Here is a 19,179-nt window from a genome sequence, read left to right on the forward strand (position 1 = left end):
GCAATAATTCAAAAATTTAAATTGTGTGTATGGTTTTATATGCTATCACTGGTGGTAAGTACATCGGTGTAAATATCCACATTATATGATATGCAATATATGTACAGGAGGTATAAAAACCCCCTGTTCTCAAATATCAAAAAAATCCCAAAATGGAAGATTTCCCTTTGAAATCTCTTGAAGATATCAGTTCCTAAAGAAATTAAGCTTTAATTTTTATTAGAAATATTTTTTGGCACCAATTTGTAAAGTTAGCTCTTCAGCTGTAGCCCAAAACACTGTTATCTTCCTGATCTCGTGGACATGTTTGTAGTAATTCTGCTGTTCCTCATCAAAAAAAAAAAAAGAATAAGAAAAGAAAGGTGCTTGTGTTTGGTATGAGGAAGGTGTTTGTGTGTGGTATGAGGAAAGGAAAGAGAAAATGACAGCTTCTTTAGCTTTATATGACTGATGTGTATCATGTAATAGAAATATCATGTTACCATGTAAGTATATTCTTAATGCTGCAGCATACTGCTGAGTATCAAAGAGGAAATTCTGACCTTAGTCTATTTTTCTAGCGAGTCAAAGTCTGTAAGTTTTTTTCTGTAATAAGATTTGTTTAAACCCTTTTACTCAGTTCTTGGTGGCATGTTTCTTCTTGAGTCCCTTCAGCTTCTTCCTTTTGTTCTTTTGAGTGAACAACATCTACTGTTTATTTTCAATGGGTTTGGGAAAATATAATTGTGACCTGCGTGTACTTTCTTTGCCTCCAGATTTGGTAGTTAAGGAGGAAGGAGCTGATGTATTCTCATTCTAGTTAATCCAGATTTCGGTCCACTGTATGCACTGAAAAAATGACACGCACAGGTACTACTAGTGCTAGTTGGTGGCTATGAATGCATTGTGTATTAGTCTTGTGAAAATCCCTGCAGTCTCAGCAAACTGTTTGCCAGAGTTCTGAAACCCAAGAAGAAGGTAGTGAGAGTGCTGGGAGCACAAAAGGCCCTGAGAATGTGAGAATGAAACTACCTGGAGACAGAACTGGCTGGTCTAGCAGCTCACAGATTCCTAGAAGTGAGTCTTTTTCCCCAAGATGAGTTTTACCCATGGCAAGCTCCTTTTTGTTGATTAAAGAAATAAGTCAGAAAAAAAGAAAGAAAGCCTTCATATTGGGGAAATGAGTTGAACTGGATCATGAATGCTAGGGCTGGCACAGGAGGGGAAAGATAACAATGTGTCTTGAAACAGAGGGAAAGGAAGAGGGAGGAAACTGTCCTCAGATTGTGGTTTTGTGCTTCAGCTATCCCATTTACCTCAGCAGGATTCCTCATATAAATGCATTTAAATATTTCATTAGTTTATACCTAATAACACCATCTAGCACTTCTATAGGCTTGCTTATCTTAGTGACAGAAAGTTATTGTAGTTACAAACACTAAAATTTCTATTACAGTACATTAAAAAAAGAATATATGGTAAAAATCTCCTGCTACTGTTGTCTAATATATTATGCATTTTTATTCATGCCACTGTGTGTTTCCCAGGGCACCTGCATCTTCCCAGGTAGGTGCTTCAAACGAGAAGTGGACATTTCCTATTTGGCCAGAATGGAATGATGCAGATATCAATGCAGAAAAATGGGATCCTGGGAAACCTGGAAAAGAAAAAGCTGGAAAAGGTCAAGTTTCAGTAAGTTGTGTGACACATCCTATTTCTCTTCATTTTTTTTACTTGTATTTAGTAGAATATTTGTCACGACTTCAAAATAATGTGTTACTGATAAATCATATCATATCTTTTCAATGTGTATAAGTAGTTCCCTATTAAACTGCAGTAATAAACTAGAAGTATTGTGCATCGTTTATTTATTACTTTTTAAGTTAACTGTTTACATTAATGCACACAATGTGTACATTAATGTGTGCACCATAATGGTTTAAAAAAATTCATCCCCAAAATCTATTTCATAGCATAATTAAAACTGGGGATGTGGGAAGAGCTGAACTGTTGTAGTATGTCAGAGAAATCGCTTCTCAGGGCAGTGCAGTTTCTGTGAACTCAAAAGGTTTGATGCACCACCCATCCGTATATTTTTGCACACCTCAGTTTCTGGACCGGTGAAATGCTGTCTGCAGTTCTAATGTTCAGAGAATGATTTGAGGGATATTGTTATTTTGCAGAAAGTAAGTGCCTGCCAGATGCAGAAAAGTTCCTCAGTTTTCCAACTCTGGAATGAATTATAGGTCTCATATGGAATTTTTACTCCTTCAAACCAGTTATCATTGCAAAATGTGTCTTTTATGCAGAGTAGTAGTAAATTTATTTATGAAAGAATTTCTTAAACTTAGCATTTTAAAGTGATATTTAAATCCATTAAGTGCCATGCTTAATCATCTATTTTATGTACCAATTCTGCATTGTCCATATGTTTCTTCTGAATGTATTCTGTGTACTATGTATATGTTGGCATATGTGTTTGTAGATTATTTTTTTCTTATCCTGAGCCTTAATATATTATACTCCTAAGGGGCCAAAGTATTGTTTTCAGAGAAGGTATAAGTTCTCTACTGAATACTGCCATTAACATGTCAAGTAAATAATTTCCCTTTGTATCTTTCTTCTGTTCCATTACCCCATTTTGTGTCTTTGGGCTGTACTCTTAACATTTATCTAGCACTAATTTGTTATGTCTGCCAGACATTATTATAATAGATAAACTTTAAAATCTGAAAACACAAGAGGCATTCTGAGTGGTTTACTGGATTCACCAGTTCTTCAGCTACAAGCTATATGAAACATTGTTCTTTTTACATGTTTAAAGAAATCATAAAATATGTTGGCCACAGCAGATGAATTTACAGAACTAAAGAATTTTGTAATGTGCCTCTTTTGATTCGAGCAGATAGCCAGGATTCAATATTGTGTAGGCTATTTCAGTTAGAAACAGAATTAGTAATGGCATCCAGTACCTTTGAGTACACTTAGAACAGGAATATGAGCAGTCCTATTTTCTTGTGTGGGAAAAGGAATCAATTGGAAGTGATCTCTATCCTTGTAACACTAAATCTCTCTTACCAAGGACCCCTACACAATAGCCTCTCTTAGAGCGGTACAGTGGACTGCAGATACTGTGCATTTGACCTTATCTGTTTCTCTTGTGTCTGTTTCTTCCATGTCCTTCCTGTAAAACTTGTGATTGAGACTCCTGTCCTTAGAGCATGAACTCCTGATACCTGGCAGTTGTCTCTTACGTTAAATAAAGATAAGTTAAACTTGATTTTGTCAGCCAAGTTTAGTTGAACCTACTATATTTTTCTTCAAAGTATCTTTGCACTAGGAAGCTAAAGAAGGGTACATCTTTCCAGATTTTTTTTAGTATTTCTTTGTGTAGTGTTGGGTCATTCCATCTGCCTCCTTTCTCTGGTTTATCTAGTGTTTAAGAGCTAAACTTTCCTGTTTAGCTCATGTTTCATCCAGCCATGAAGTCAGGATTGGATGTCTCTGAAAGCAGAATAAACTCTGTTAACATAATTCTTCGTGGTCCAGGCTACAAAGCTTTCTTTAAACTTCCATAAAAAAAGAAAAGTAATCCTGAAAGATTCATTTTCCCCCCAACTAATCTTTTTTCCTTCAGGAACTTGAAATAGCTTGTTGCAGACCGTTATGTTGAAGGAGCTTCCAAAAAAAAAGGTGGGGAAAGTATTATTTGGGAGTCTTTGGTTTGTGTCTGGGTTTTACACTTTTGTAATGTATTTTCTTTTGCCTTCCTTTGGTTAGTAAGTACTTAAATAAAAGGCATTAACTATGTAATTGATTAGTTTCTCAGTCAACATGACCTGAATCAGAGGCGTCTCTTCATCCTACATTGTGCTACTAAGTAAACAAATATAATATATCATGATGACTTCTGTGCACACAGAGGATGAGTATCACTTTAGAAATGCAGGTTTGAAAATTATATGGGACTCTCTCTTTAATGGGCTAATTCATTATGCTGTATAATTATAGTTCTCTTTGGTTTCTATAGCAGTGTTAAATGCAGGGAACATGCTTTGTGTCTAAATACCACTTTAGATATTTACTTTCAATATTCAATTAAAAAAGCTATAAAAATACGTGAGTTAGAAAAAGTACGTAGAAACAACTTGGTAGAAGAGTACCTAACAAAAGCTTAAGCTTTTTTTGGAGAGCTTTCTGAAAGGTGGAAAAGAAAAAAATCAGTTCATATAGACCTATTTAGACAGTGCAGGGCACATAAACTTTTCAGGACATATAAGTGGCTTTTGTGCTAAATCTTTATTTTGGGCTTTGGGCTCTTGTACTTCAGTTGTAGATACTTTAGTTCCTTTTTATGCTATTTTGCTCCCTAAGTGAATTATCATGTGAGCAATATATTATTTTAAAACTTGTGGAAGATACAATACTGTAATTAATAAAAAATGTTCCATTTTTGTGCATGCATATTTTATGTCGCAGTTCTTTGATGATCCTGAAGGGAAAATAAAGTTGCCAGCATCCTTAAAAGTACATTCATGGAAACGTCCACAGGAGTTTATAACAAAACAGGTAAGAAACAAGCAAGGTCATGATGAAAAAATGCTACTCACCTAGCTTGTCAAAAGTAAAGGGAAATTAGTAGAGGAAATTAGTTCAACAGGTAATGCCCACTTGACCACACAGGGTCATCCTGTCCAGGAGACTACTGTACAGTGAGGAGTCAGTGATCCTGTGTAACAGCTGTAACAGCTAACCTGTCCTGTGCACACAGCTTGGCCCTGAGGCTGGTGTGGTGCTTGCTGGCTGTAAGTCCTGGGCACTGAAAAAGCTCAGACAGCTCATGGTAATGGAGGAGCCTGCAGGTGGCTCCTTCTTGTTACTGGCAATTATACCACCTGCATGTCCTTCCCTTTGTGTAACCACAGCAACACCTTCTTATGTCAACATACTTTCAATTTTACATGAGAAATGATGAACAGAGTTGTTTTCTTGTCAGAATATCCTGTCAGAATATCCTTTCTATGGATTGGATCTGCACGGAGTGCTGCACAGATGGATCACAGACCTACTTGATGCCACACAACTTGGGTTTCCCAGTGTCTAAAAGGACATCATGTTGCATATGCTAACCCCTTTCATTATAGTTAGCTCTAATAATAGCATTTTCAATGATACTATAAAGAATCTGAGTGCCTTTCTTAGTGGGATAAGATCACCACGCACCAGAACTTCCTGGTGCAAAACATCATGGCAGTGTATCCTCCCACATCTGCTTCGCTTTTTAACTCCATGTTCATTTAGAAGACAACTGGCCTTTCTATTTTTCTTTGTGTTCTTTTATTCTCACTTAAAAATCAGCTTCATGGCAGAAAAATGTTTGTTTATTCCAACTAAGGCTGCCCTTGAGCAGGTATCTGAACTAAATATTTATCATGAAAAAATCAACTAACTTTACCAGAACGATAGTATATTTTTTTCCCTTCAGCTGTTGTATATCTCTGGGCTATACACAGTACATGTCCATGTCTTTGACAGTACTTGTCTGGAAGGTAACCATAACATTTTAAAATTATGCATAGCTTTTATTCGATATATTTTTAAAATTATTTACAAAGAAAATAAGCAGCCTACCATTTCAAAGTTTAGTATCCTCTAATGCTGTTAGCAATCTTAAGTTTTGAAGTGTTTTGCTTCAGAAGAAACACTGAAGTTTTAAAGCACTTGGACCATCCTTCCAGCTTTTTCAGGCTTGTCAGTTTTCCTTTTGTCAGCTTGTCAGTTCCATTTTTTATTAAATAGGCACTAAAGAGGTCCAAGTTTAATTTTTAATGGAGGAAGGAGGAGGGGGAGGTCAGAGAAGTAATTGACAAGACCAAAAGATTGGATAGGAAATGCTGCCAAAATGCATAAACTGAGTGGAGGTATCTGAAAGATGAGGGCAAGAGAGCTGGCAGCCCAGAAAGCCGTGGAAATATGTATCTATATTAAAAGTAACTTTTCTCTTTAGAGCACTATGAAGAAAGCATTTGTTTTCTTTAAGACCTGATTAAAATTTTGATACGTCTTTTGGTCCAGTATGTGTTTTGAATCGAAAAGCAACGATTACTAGAAATTTTATATTATTGTTAAAAATTAATGTAAATATCAAGTGATGAAAGACTATTAAGAATGATACATGTTGCTACCTAATCTATTAGTAACTATAAAAGAAAGCGTAAACAAGCCTGTTTAGTGCAGTAAGCAAAGAATCAAGCAATGATCACTAGTATGTGATGAGAGGCACAGATACATTTAGTTCAATAAACTACAATCCCAGTACCTTATTTCTGAACTGCCTCCCTAAAGGAAATGTGTTGTATAAACAGGTAATAGTCATCAAAACTATGTAATACAGTCAAAGTCACCATTTATATACTGACAATACCGCTTTCTAACTGACCATGAGAAAATAATTCCATTTGAATCCTGGTGGATGACTTTGAGTCAAAGCTATGCTCATGGTTTAAATGCAAAACTTCAAAAATACTTAATAAAATGAAGGAATATCAAATTTTTTATGTGATTATTTCATTTGATGTTCTTTAAATATCCTGGTAAAAATAATTCTTATTTTTTAAAAATTTGGAACATCTGCATTTTAAGAAATTTCTAGTTTACGAATCTCTAATGAATATTTGCCAAATGTCTAACATTTGCATGTCATTACAGTTAAATGTTAATGTTAATTTAATTTTTTCCAGGTAATTTAGCTATGGACTTAACTAATTTACTTTCTCCTAGGTTCCTGTTGTTGTCCAAAATGAAACTTCATTTGACCTTGTTTCAGCAAATGAGCATATATTTTGTAGTGAGGTAGGCAGAAATACGTCAAAAAAAAAATTAATTCATTCTTCTTTATCTCTCTTTAACTTTGTGAATTTCACTCCAAATTTCTACCATGAAGAAATAAGTTGTGACAATTTTTTAAGTGGAAAAAGAATGATGGGAATAAAATGGCGAGAAATAATCTAGATTTTTATAATTAGTGTTTACCTTCTTTAGAATTTGAAAAATTAAATCGACGATGAATCGAGATTTTCCAAACTTTTTTTTTTGTTAAATATATATATAGTATATGAGCTACTATAATTACTACTAGATAGTACTGTCTAAAGATAAGAGCAAATATAGGCTGGATTAGAAAGGATTTATATTTTTCATTCAAACTTTCCTGAAGTCTTAGTGTGCCTGCATGTATGTGCAACTGTCTGTCACCCAGCCAGTCTCTCCAGAGGTAAATAAATGAATTTCTACAGATCATAGGAAAATATAAAACAGGTAGTACCAAGGCATCTGAGTGCCTTACTGAATGTAATATTACTTCATAATTTCTATTTCATTTAATGCTTCAATGAAAATTCAAAATTCAGCATCAGAGATATATGAGAGGAAACCATCAGAAAACTGGTGGTGTAAATTTTGAGGCCCACAGAAATGCTAATTAATTTTAGGGCAAGTTTCTTCTTGTAAAATCGTATTTTCACTCTAGTTTATATACATCACTGTGAAAGTTTGGTAAAACTTGTGAAAGTATGGTATAAATCAGAAATCTGCATGTTATAAAAACACATGCACTAAAGCATGATTAGTTAAAGGTTCTATTTTAAGTTTTAAAAGTTATTAAATACTTTTAATAATTTAGGATTTTTTTTACCAAGTATAAATAATGAGTATTAAAGCCAATACTGATTTTTAGTAGCTGTCTTGTAATAAGCAGTAAAACAAGTGACAGTTCACAAGTCCTGTAACATAAAATTGTCTTTGTTAAATGATGAACAACATAATTTATATTGTACGTTTCCTTAGTTTCATGAAGTTTGTGTTATTGTACGTAGATATTGTAATGCTTTTAAGAGAAGTTGTACCAGTGAAATTAGTTTTTCCATTAAACCATATCTATGCCTTTATGTCACTTCTTTATTTACAACACAATCTGTTTTAATCTTTGATCATTATAACTTGGCTTTTTTTTTTCAAAAAGATGTTACTTGAAAAAAATTTCTATTTTCCTCTGATTTTAGCTGATGAGGTGGATTGTAAGTGAGATTTATGCTGTCTGGAGGATATATAATGAAAAGTCTTTAACTAGTGAAATACCCACACTTTTTTGGAAACCATGGGAACATATTTATGCTTTATGTAAAGCTACGAAGGAACACATGCCACTGTACAATAAATTCGGAAAATATGTATTGAAACTTTACTGGATGGTGAGTAGTTACCTCCAGCAATATATAAATATTATACAGCTAGCATAGCAAATTTTAATGGTTAGTGTACATGTATTTTATAATTGAAAAGATATAGATTTGTAGAAGTGTTGACACATTGTTGATGCTTGTTAATAAAAATACAATCTTATAGTTCATGTGGTTTTTTGTACAACTTAGAACTTGATAAAACAGAGTTATTATTGAAAAGACAATATTCTATTTTTGTAGTTTTGTAGGTTTGATGCAAATGTTTGGTAGAATCAGACGTGGCCCACACCTTTGTTATGTTAGGATTAAGAATGCTTCTTATTGTTTAAGTAACTCGGTTGACTTCACAGAGCTATTTGTATCCAGGTGTATTTAAAAGTGATTAAAGACTTCCAGTGTGAGGACAATTCACCGAAGATGTACTGGTAAAACTGAAACATCCCATGAGTTTCTAAAGATAACAGACAGAAACATCTAAACACATTTTTCGGTCGACAGGGAACACTTAATTTTATATTTAACCTCATTTTAATAAAGAAATAGTCACTGACACAAACTTGTCTATGTTGATAGGGTTATTCTGGTTACATTTGTCTTTTGCAAACAGAATATGTGACAAAACACTAAAACGTATAACTGACCCTATTAAAATTCCAGTTGCCCAAACTTGAAAATATTTTTTTACACAGTCAATTGGAAACAGAAAGTTGGAAGTGACCTTCCCTGTAAGGGGAAGCACTTACCTGATTTACGTGCCTGTGCTTTCATCATCCCTTACTCATGGCTGGGCTTCGCGAATGAAGATTTGGGAAGGACTCTACTCACCTTTGTTGCAAGCACACTGGTGGCTAAAAAGGCCAATACGAGATAGACAGGTCTGGTTGCAAAAGGCACAGCAGAAAGACTCCTTAGGTGGTATATTCTGCAAGACACAATTCTTTCTGCGTTACCTTTTCTCCTCAAGGGTGATCCTGCGTGCGTTCTCAAAAGCATCAGCAGCGTTATAGATGCTGTGTCTCCAGACCTCCCAATTGGAGGCCAGAGTAGACCGGTTTTGATGATCAATCTGGCCAAGGCTGAGATGTTGTTTCAGGGAGTCCTTGTATCTTCTCTTCGGGGCTCCTCTCCTATGGCAGCCGGTGGCCAGTTCACCATAAAGCAAGATCTTAGGGAGATGGTGGTTCTTCATCCTTGAGACGTACCCTGCCCAGCGCAGCTGTGTTCTCAGCAACATGGCCTCAATACTTGTGACTGCTGCTTGTTCTAGAACAGATGTATTGGTCACATAATCTGACCAGTGGATGTTTAGGATTGTTCGGAGACAGTGTTGATGGAAGCGTTCTAGGAGTCGCAGGTGGTGGCTGTAGATGACCCATGATTCAGATCCATATAAGAGAGTAGACAGCACAATGGCTTTGTAAACACTGATCTTTGTACTTTAATCCCTTTCTACTGCCTCCACATATGGAATAACTTACATTCACATAGGGAGTGAGAGTTGCCTGAGTTTGAGAGGGCATAAATTCCGTTGTCCATGTTCCTCAGAAGAAGACATTATCCTGTGTGTGAATTTAATGCTGCAGATGTTGTGTATTCATAGGATAAAAGACTGCCTTTTAAAGCATGTACAAGAGTTACCAGGGTGTTTTATTTTCTTTGTCACTTTTGTGCTTGTTTCAGTTTGGACCTTTGTGTTTATTTAATTTCTTTTCCTCTGGTTGTACAGCTGTATTTCACAGAAAGAAAAGCAGGAAAAAACAGAGTCAAATGTTGGAAGATTAAAGAAAATGTGTAAATGAGGAAAGACATATATCAGTAGAGATAGAGGAGAAACAGATTTACAGGAGAAAGTGGCAAATGAAATTAAAACTGAGACAAAGGTGGAAGAGTAATGAACTGGTTTCACCAAAATGCTGTGTTGAGTCCTGAGGGATTGTAGTCCTTGAGATCAATCTGTGGATAATAATGTTTCATACGATTTACACCATATGTGAATTCTACCCCACATCCTACTTTCACTTTGCATTCCTCAGGTTTATTGAATTTGTTTCTGTAGTTACCCTTTCCTCACCTTTTTCTATCCATAGACTTGCCCCACATACTTTTTTTTTGTTTCTCTGGTGTCTTTTCCTTTACTTATCAACTTATACTGCAGTCTGTATTAAACTTCAGCAATTACTGAAAGAGTAGATGAATATGTGATCATTTCACTTACTAGTCCTTTTCAAACTTGGGAAATCTTAAGTATTTTGTTTTGGTTGTCACAAAGTAGCACTTCTCCTAAAAATCATTAACCTCTTCTATGCTTTTTGGTTATCTTTGCCCTGTGGCCTAAATTTGTTTTCTTCTGAGAACTACAGAACTCATAATCAGATGTCATTTCACTTTGAATCTGTAGTTGAGTTACAAGCAGAGAGTGGTAATTTTGCCCTCTGATAACACAAGGTGAACAGTTTAGTGATTTGGTCATTCTTCATCATTTAGTGGGTGAGTTTGCAGAAGTACTTGCTATTGCCCCATTAATTCTCCTATTATGTCTTCACCACTAGGACAGAGACTTTTTTTTGGAGAATGGTAGACAAGATTATTTTGGTGAATACTAGCTCAGTTTACTAACAAAGTATCTGGTATTGAAGATATCAATACTTTGTCTTACCTGTTTGTTTCTTATCCTGGAAGTATAGATTTTTTTTTTTTTTACATTTGATCATTTTGTGTTGTTTCATATGGTGTTTCATAAGATACTATATTAATGCTTTCCAGAACACTAACCACTGCAGCCAACATCCCCAGATAGTTTCTGGGAAGCAAGGGGGACTGCTTATATCACAAGTATTTTCCAGATTGAGACCTTAAAGAGGCATTTACTAAGCTGGTATCTTAGTTAAACCCCTTTTTTAATAATTACTGTTTCTCAATCATCTGTTTTGGCAGATGAAGAAAAAGCAATGAATGCATGCACATAATGGACTACATATATGAGACGAAATATATTTGGAAATAGCTGCAATTAGATTAATCTCTGAAATAAATAAGTCAGAGCAGTAATGAAATGCTATGAATACTGTTTCCATGCTCCTCATATATTATGTGAGAACTCCTTTAAAAACCATCTGTAATGTATAATTGGGTTCTTGAGAAAGCGTTAAAAGTTCTCTTACATGCATGTTCATTTTCCAGACCTCAAACTCAGTTTTTTCTTCTTCCCCCATCACCCTCCCCCATCACAGGGGTGCTGGAGAAAGATCATTGTGGATGACACTATGCCTTTCAGTGAAGAGGAGAATTTGTTATTACCAGCTACAGCCTGTCAAAATGAACTTTGGCCAATGTTGCTGTCCAAAGCTCTCATTAAGGTAGCAAACACTAGGTATGTTTAGTCATCTCAATTTCAGTTTGTTTTGTGAAGTCACGTGGAATTTGCAAAAAGTTGTTTCAGTTTACATGGGAAATATATTTCGCTAAAAATTTTGTAATGACAATTAGACACTTCCAAAAGCTGACACTGTAAATCAGTAAAGCAGAATCATCTGTAGCTACAGAAGGTACAGTGTTTCCTTTATAGATGTGTTTGTAAATTTATGCATAGAAAAATTGCAAAGAAACTGGAGTACTCTCCTTGTTTGCTTTATCTGTTTGACATTATTCCTAAAGTCTTCACATGTGGTTTTCTACAAAATGGAAATGTCTATGAAGCGTTAATGAAGTTGTAATTGTCAGCCTTAACCAGTATTGACTCAATCAGTATTGAAAATAAAGTATTGTAAGCTACTTTTGATGCCTTTGCCACAGTTCTGCTGTTGTGGGCTGTACTGTGATCCACTTCCCTAGAACTGACCTGAAAAGGGGAGGATGGCCTATTATGCGGTGATTGGCAGTTATGACCACAGGTTCCTATGAGATGAACAATGATCACCAAGAGTTTAAATTACTAAGCTTGAGAAAATAAATCAAAACACTGATCTGGGTAGTCAGGCTTCCCCATTCTGGTCATAGCAAGTTTTGTTTGTCCGAAGAGTCAGCTAAAGTGTGTCTACACAGGCTAGGGAGTTGCTGGGATCTGCCTGTTAGGATGAAATTCTCCAGGAATGTGTTTCTAATACTTCAATTTTCCAGAGCACAAGGGTTAGTCTTACAAGTGCTAGCATCTTCAGCCTTGAAGCTCTCAGGAAATCTCTCCAGGCAGTAGGAGAGTGGAGTGGGGTGGAGTGTTGTAGAGTGGAAATAGAGCCAACATGTGCAGAATAGCCTGATAGATAGGCTGATTAGGAAACGGAAGTTGTAGAATCATAACTCCCTTCTAGCATGAGGGATTTCAAATCCATGTCTCCAACTCTGCAAAAAGAGGCTTTACTGTGTGCAGATATACAGTGTGCTTGCTAACAATTTTGGAAAAATGCCACTGTACCAGAGGGAATGCCAAAAAAATGGACCTGATGCAAAGATATTGACTTTGTAGGCTGTTAGTCAGCAATGGTTTGGTAAACTCCTAAAATTGCAAGTAATGACTTGTTTTTTCATCAAGCCATTCTGTGTATGGTCTTATTCCAATAGAAAGCAATGTAGATTGCAGACTACAGTAGTTGATTTCATTATAATTCTGTAAAATGTCTGCTTTTGTCTTATAGTATACATGAAACTGGAAAAAGAGAGCTGGAGGAATTTACAGTTCTGCATACACTGACTGGATGGATACCAGAAGTTATTCCTCTTCAGTAAGTTCCTCTATTAAACAATTTACGCATTAATTCTTTAATATTTCATTTTATAAGACATTATGAAAAATAAAGCTGAGCCCTAAAAGTCTTTCACCATCAATTTTAGCAAGTGTATTGTTTTTAATTCCAGTGCTTGAGAAATGTACCTTTGAGGAATGCAGTTTTATTGATCTTTTTTTTGTAGGTCATACAGTTGCTTGTGAACCTATTTATCATGATAAGTGATGCCTATTCTTTATAAAATTATTTTAACTTATATTAGACACTGATAAAAACAACGTTAGAGAAATCTATGTTTCATTTAGTTCGCAGTTACGAAATGTCTGTCAGTAATAGTAACTTTATGTCTGAATGTACCATAGAAAGTATGTGTCATAAATTTGGAAATAATTCATGCCAGCTAGTACAGTGTTTCCACCTTTAAACTGGAACAACTGATAGACTTCTACTTTCAACCAAAAATAGCATTTCCTACCTACAATAACATTTTTCTTGTCTCGTGTGTGTTTTATGTTCATTTTATATATTAAAGAACAGACATTCTGATTTTCCGGCTCAACATTCTTTTTACTAAATGAATGACCAGGATACAGACACTAAATATTTAGACCTTTTTTTTTTAAATTACACCTTCTTGCTTTTTGATATATAGATTTGAATGAATACATAGATAACAAATAATTTTGGTTTATATATAGTTTGGTTAGATATAATTGGGTTTTTTATAACCATATTTCAGAATTAAATAAGTTCAGTCAAGAATATTTTATTCCCTTTTCCAGTAATTTTTATGTCCCAAGCTATGCTTGCAATTTAGGTTTTAGATATAACTGTGTCTTACAGTAGTGTGTATGTAGCCCATGGACTTAAAAATCTAAGGAACCTAAATTTTAGTTCATTTCCTTGAAATACATTATATTCTGGAATAAGAAAATGTGAATACCACAGAGACTTTGCTGATGACTTTAACCCATTGTACAATCAATTATTTTATTTTAAAAAAAGGTTGCATTCAGTTAGCTTGTGTGAAACATATTCATGACTCTGTTTGAGGTTGTCTTTGGAATCACTGAGTTTCTGTGAAGAACCAATATGACTGCTACTGACACGTCATATCAAAAAGCTGTTGTATTTGTTAGAATTGGTGGAGGAGGCATGGCACTATCTGTGATGAACTGTTAGGAAAGCCCAGTTTGGAAGTGCCTTTGAGAAGCTTTTTAATATACAGAGATGGAATCAAATTATTATACAATGTAGTTGTAAAGTGGTCTGCAAGTTTCTCTGCCACAACTTGTATCCACTAAAAAGCTTGAGAAAAGATGCTTTATTTACATATGTTTCTAACCACCATCTCTTTCTTTATGAGTCTGTCCGTAATCTGTCTCAACAGATTGGCTGATACAGAGGATCATGCAAGTGTGTTCTATCTGCTAAAATAACCCAGTAGCTTTTTGAGGAGTTGAACTGTCAGTTGTGGTATAGTGTCTGTGGAAATGAAAATCACATTTTCTTTTCTTATTGCAAATGTCATTATCATTGACATATACATGCGTATTTTCTTTTAAAGGTCTGAATACTTGGACAAAGTCTGGGACTTTTTGAAAGAGATTGAGCCAGAATTCAAGTTGCCTGATGAGAAGACTCCAGAACTTGATACTACTCAGTCAGATACAAAACCTGAAGAGACCAAAGACTCAGAGTTAAAAAATGAAGTTTCACCTGTGAATAAGCAGTCAGAATCACCTGAGAAAGTAGAGACATCTGATAACATTGGCAAAGGTATGTAATTTTAGGTAATGTGATCCTTTAGACCAAGCATAAATAAGGTTAGTATAATCTCTGGCTTTGAATTTGTATGTCTTGGATATATTGCCACACGCACCTCTGTGGGTTTATTGTTTTCACTGAACGTGTTGCAATGATGTAAATTCAAATTACATTTGTTTTAGCTATAGATCTCATCAGAAGCAGCACCACTCTTTTATTTTACTAAAATAGCTTCACTTTATGGCAGAGATTTTTTCAGCCATTTATTTCTCTAAAGACTGGTTCCTTGCAGAGAGATAACAATCAGAGAAGTTACAGTTTCTCCAAAGGCAACACTGCTCTGATCATCAGTAAATTATACATTTCATAATGGATGTTGCAAAGTGTGATTACTTACAGAGTTCTGGCAAGTATGTTCTAATATCTACCTGCATTTTTATTTACAGCAACTTTCTCTTTATGCTATTAGGTATAGGTAATAATTTTCTTCAAGAGCTGCTAACCTATTTACATGTAAATGAAAAAACTTAGATTTAGAAACTTATTTGTCCCAGTATATTATTCTTCAGTGTTTATATTTGAGACTGAGTTTTCCTAGTTGCTGGTTTTAACTTGAAGGCATCAGTTAAATTTTACAACAATTCTCATGCCTTTGGAAGGTACAAATCATACACTAAAATTTCTATTTCTTTCTAATTTTTTAGAAAAATCCCTGAATTCCTCACTTCGAATCCCAAATGCTATGTCCTAATGTCAAAAGTGTTATAAAAATGTTAGAAGTTTCCCGGCTGTGGTTGTATTCTCTCTTCTTTGGAGATCATTTTGACCCACCATCGATGTGGTAGATATTTCAGAGTTTGGAATGGACATTCCCAGGGATACAGCCGTTGGAAACATCACTGTCATTCATCCAACAGGATGCTGTGATTTTTTTTCCAGATAACTTCATAAATTTAATCCTGCCTAAAATTCTTACACTTAAAAATTCTATTAGTAACTAAAATGACTAAGAATCAGGGAACCATTATGCTATGATACTGTAATCTCCAACTCTGAGGCTAAAAACTTTGTTCAGATGCTCTATTAATGTTTGGGATTGTTTGGATGACATAAAGCCATCCATGTCACCATGAGAGATAAGGACCTGTGGGTCCTGGTGGACTACAAGCTGTCCCTGAGCCAACAGTGTGCCCTGGGGGCCAAGAAGGCCAACAGAATCCTGGGATGCATTAGAAAAAGCATTGCCAGCAGGTCAAGGGAGGTGATCCTGCCCCTTTACTCAGTCCTAGTGAGGTACATCTAGAGTGCTGTGTCCAGTTCTGGGCTCCTCAGTACAGAGAGACTCGGAGCTGCTGGAACAGGTCCAGCAGAGGGTAATGAGTATGATTAGGGAACTGGAGCATCCCTTTCACGAGGAAAGGCTGAGAGAGCTGGGCCTGTTCAGCCTCGAGAAGGGACAACTAAGAGGGGGCCTGATCAATGTGTGTACAATATCTAAAAGGGGAGTGCCAAGAGGATGGAACCAGGCTCTTCTTGGTGGTGCCAAGCAATAGGACAAGAGGCAACGGGCAGAAACTGATGCGCAGGAAGTTCCACCTGAACATGAGGAAGAACTTCTTTACTGTGCAAGTGATTGCACTCTGGAACAGATTGTGGAGTCTCCCTCACTGGTAATAGCTTTAAACTGGGGATATTCAAGAACCATTTGCATGCAATCCTGCACAGTGTGCTCTGGGATGACCCTGTTTGAACAGGGAGGTTGGACCAGATGACCCACTGTGGTCCCTTCCAACCTGAACCATTCTGTGATTCTGTGAAGCTATGTTGACACAATGAAAAGGATACCATCCAGAGGGACCTGGACAAAAAGTCCCAAGTGCAAGGTGCCATGCCTGGATTGGGACAATCCCAGACATGAGTACAGACTGGTAGAAGAACTGAGAGCAGTCCTGTGGAGATGACTTGGGAAATCTGGTTGATGAGAGGCTGGACATGAGCCAACAGTGTGTATTTGCATCCCAGAAAGCCAGCCACATCCTGGGCTGAGTCAAAAGCAGTGTGACCAGCAGGTCAAGAAAGGTGATTCTCGCCCTCTACTCTGCCCTTGTGAGAGGGCACTCCACCTGGAGTACTGCATCCAGTTCTGGGATTCCCAGACAAGAAAGATGTGGACCTGTTGGAATGAGTCCAGAGGAGGGTCAGTAAAGATGATCAGAGGGCTAGAGAGCCTTTTCTATGAAGGCAGGCTGAGGGAGTGGGGGTTATTCAGCCTGGAGAAGAGAGGGCTCCAGGGAGACTTTACAGCAGCCCTCCAGTACCTGAATGGGGCTTGCAAGACAGTTGGAGAGGAACATTTTACAAGGGCATGTAGTGATAGGACAAGGAGGAATGGCTTTAGAAGGAAAGAGGACAGGTTTAGATTGAATATTGGAAACAAATTTTTTACTGTGAGGCTGGTGAGGCACTGGAACAGGTTGCAAAGAGAAGTTGTGGATACCCCATTCCTGGAAGTGTTCCAGTCCAGGTTGGGTGGGACTTTGAGCAACCTGGTCTAGTGGAAGGTGTCTCTGCCCATGGATCATCTTGGAACTAGATGATCTTTAAGGTCCCTTCCAACCCAAATCATTCTAAAATGCTATGATTTTTTTTTCATTAGAATGTATTTTCTTATAGTCTAAATTTTGAGACTTGAAAGAAAGAAAACTGTGGGAGACTTTCTTCTTCCGTATCCATTGGGAATGTATGCCTCATCTATGTTCCTTTTTTTTTGGAAATTACTGATGTGTGAGAGCAAGAACATGAAGAAAATAAGTGGCACAGTTCTAGAAATTCAGAATTTCTAACACTGTAGTAAGGACATAAAAGTTGTGCACTAACTGAAAGGTGGGAAAAAAAACCTTCCTGGCTCCTTCTCAGTTGATCTGGATTTTACATTTTTTATTTTTTTTAATTTAAATTACAGTAGTTCTTTATAGTGTCTCAACTCCTAAGACTTAGAAGAGTTTGTGGTTGATTGTTTTTAAAATTTACCTAAAATATTATCAAAGCATTTACACATATGAGATTTTATGACTGAAAGTTATAGCTGAAAAAGAAAAATATTTAATCTTTATTTTGCTTACTAGAAAAAACAGAGCAGAAAAAAGTAGGAAAGAGAAAAAGCAAAGGAGAAAAAGAAAAAAGCAAGGTAGCACCCCAGTCTTCAGAAATGGCAAAATCCCAAAGCCTTGATGCTTTACCTGAAAGTAAGTCCTATTGTTTTGAAGCTAAAAATACAGATAGGAGATACATGTAAAACAAAAACTTTGCTTTAATTTGGTTTTAAACTTTATTGGGGGGAAGTTATATGTACTTTTTTTTAAATTGTAGTTCTTTATAGCTCACATTACAGATTGAAGTCATTCAAACCGATTGAAATCTATAACATATTTAGAATAGTACTGATAGTATTACAGCATGGTGCTAATAATGCCAAGGTTATGGATACAATCACCATAGAATTCATTCACTTAAGAGTTGGACTTGATGATCCTTGTGGATCCTATTCTGTGACTCTGTGATTCTGTGATTGCAGTACTTTGTTCTAGTGGTAAACTCTCTTATAGTTTTTCTGTATTTTTTTAAAAACTTCCTCTTTAATGATTTATTTGTTCAATATCTGCTTTATACAGTGAATTGCAACTGGAAAAAGCAAAAATGGTTCTTTGTTGAAGGGTAGGGGGGCAGAACTTTCATTAGGATTCACTCCATGCGGTAAATGTTTAATTTTTTCTTTCTTTGTCCAGGAAATATATCTTTATTAATTAAATTATTGTATTGATACATTCATAATAGCATAAAAATTAAGTAAATTCTTGGTTTGTGTATTTATATTTATTATGTTTAAAAAAAAACCCCAAAAATTTAAATAAACCACAATTAAATACTAGTTGGCCAACTGATCAGTAAACAAAGCCATGTTGTGTTTACTCGCATAAAATGTAGAATATCTTCACAAGTGTACATTAAACTGATTTGCTTTTGTCATTGCTTATATTTGCATACGTCTGGCAGCAAAAAACATTTATTAACTGGAATAATTTGTAGTTGCAAATCAATAGGTCAGAATCTATAAGAATATCTTTCTTTGAGGAAATAACTACAAAGTAAAAATGTATAACAAGAATGAAACTTACTATAAATTGGATTCCTGCTTCTTGTTTTGAATCGTGATTAAAATTGGTGATTTAAATAATTTTAAATTATAGCAAACCAGTATTGTTTGTCATCAGCAAATACGTTTATTTGAATTCCTACCTCATATACTACTAAATTAGTTAAACAGCAATAAATTTTAAAATGTATTGCAGGAAAGTAGTTTGGTTTAGTGGTAGTAGGAGTGGAATAGGAAATATATTTCACATGAATATAAGGAACATGAATAACTAGTACTCAAGCATGTCATATAGAAAAGAAAACAATGGTGAAGCAGAAGG

The 19,179-nt window shown here is 35.7% G+C and overlaps 1 protein-coding gene across 1 annotated transcript in view; it reads left to right on the forward strand.

The window, feature by feature from the left end:
• The window catches only part of ADGB (androglobin), a 109,352-nt gene that overhangs the window by 15,901 nt on the left and 74,272 nt on the right, over positions 1-19,179 (forward strand). Inside the window, exons 3-10 of the mRNA XM_029962717.1 lie at positions 1,527-1,671; positions 4,459-4,548; positions 6,760-6,831; positions 8,040-8,228; positions 11,450-11,589; positions 12,848-12,934; positions 14,505-14,716; positions 17,830-17,949. Of these exons, the coding sequence (XP_029818577.1) occupies positions 1,527-1,671; positions 4,459-4,548; positions 6,760-6,831; positions 8,040-8,228; positions 11,450-11,589; positions 12,848-12,934; positions 14,505-14,716; positions 17,830-17,949 (1,055 nt within the window). The remainder of the gene's footprint in view (positions 1-1,526; positions 1,672-4,458; positions 4,549-6,759; positions 6,832-8,039; positions 8,229-11,449; positions 11,590-12,847; positions 12,935-14,504; positions 14,717-17,829; positions 17,950-19,179) is intronic.

This window comes from Manacus vitellinus, unplaced genomic scaffold (genome assembly GCF_001715985.3).
Source record: "Manacus vitellinus isolate BGI_N305 unplaced genomic scaffold, ASM171598v3 scaffold_4_pilon, whole genome shotgun sequence".
Taxonomy (NCBI): Eukaryota; Metazoa; Chordata; class Aves; order Passeriformes; family Pipridae; genus Manacus; species Manacus vitellinus.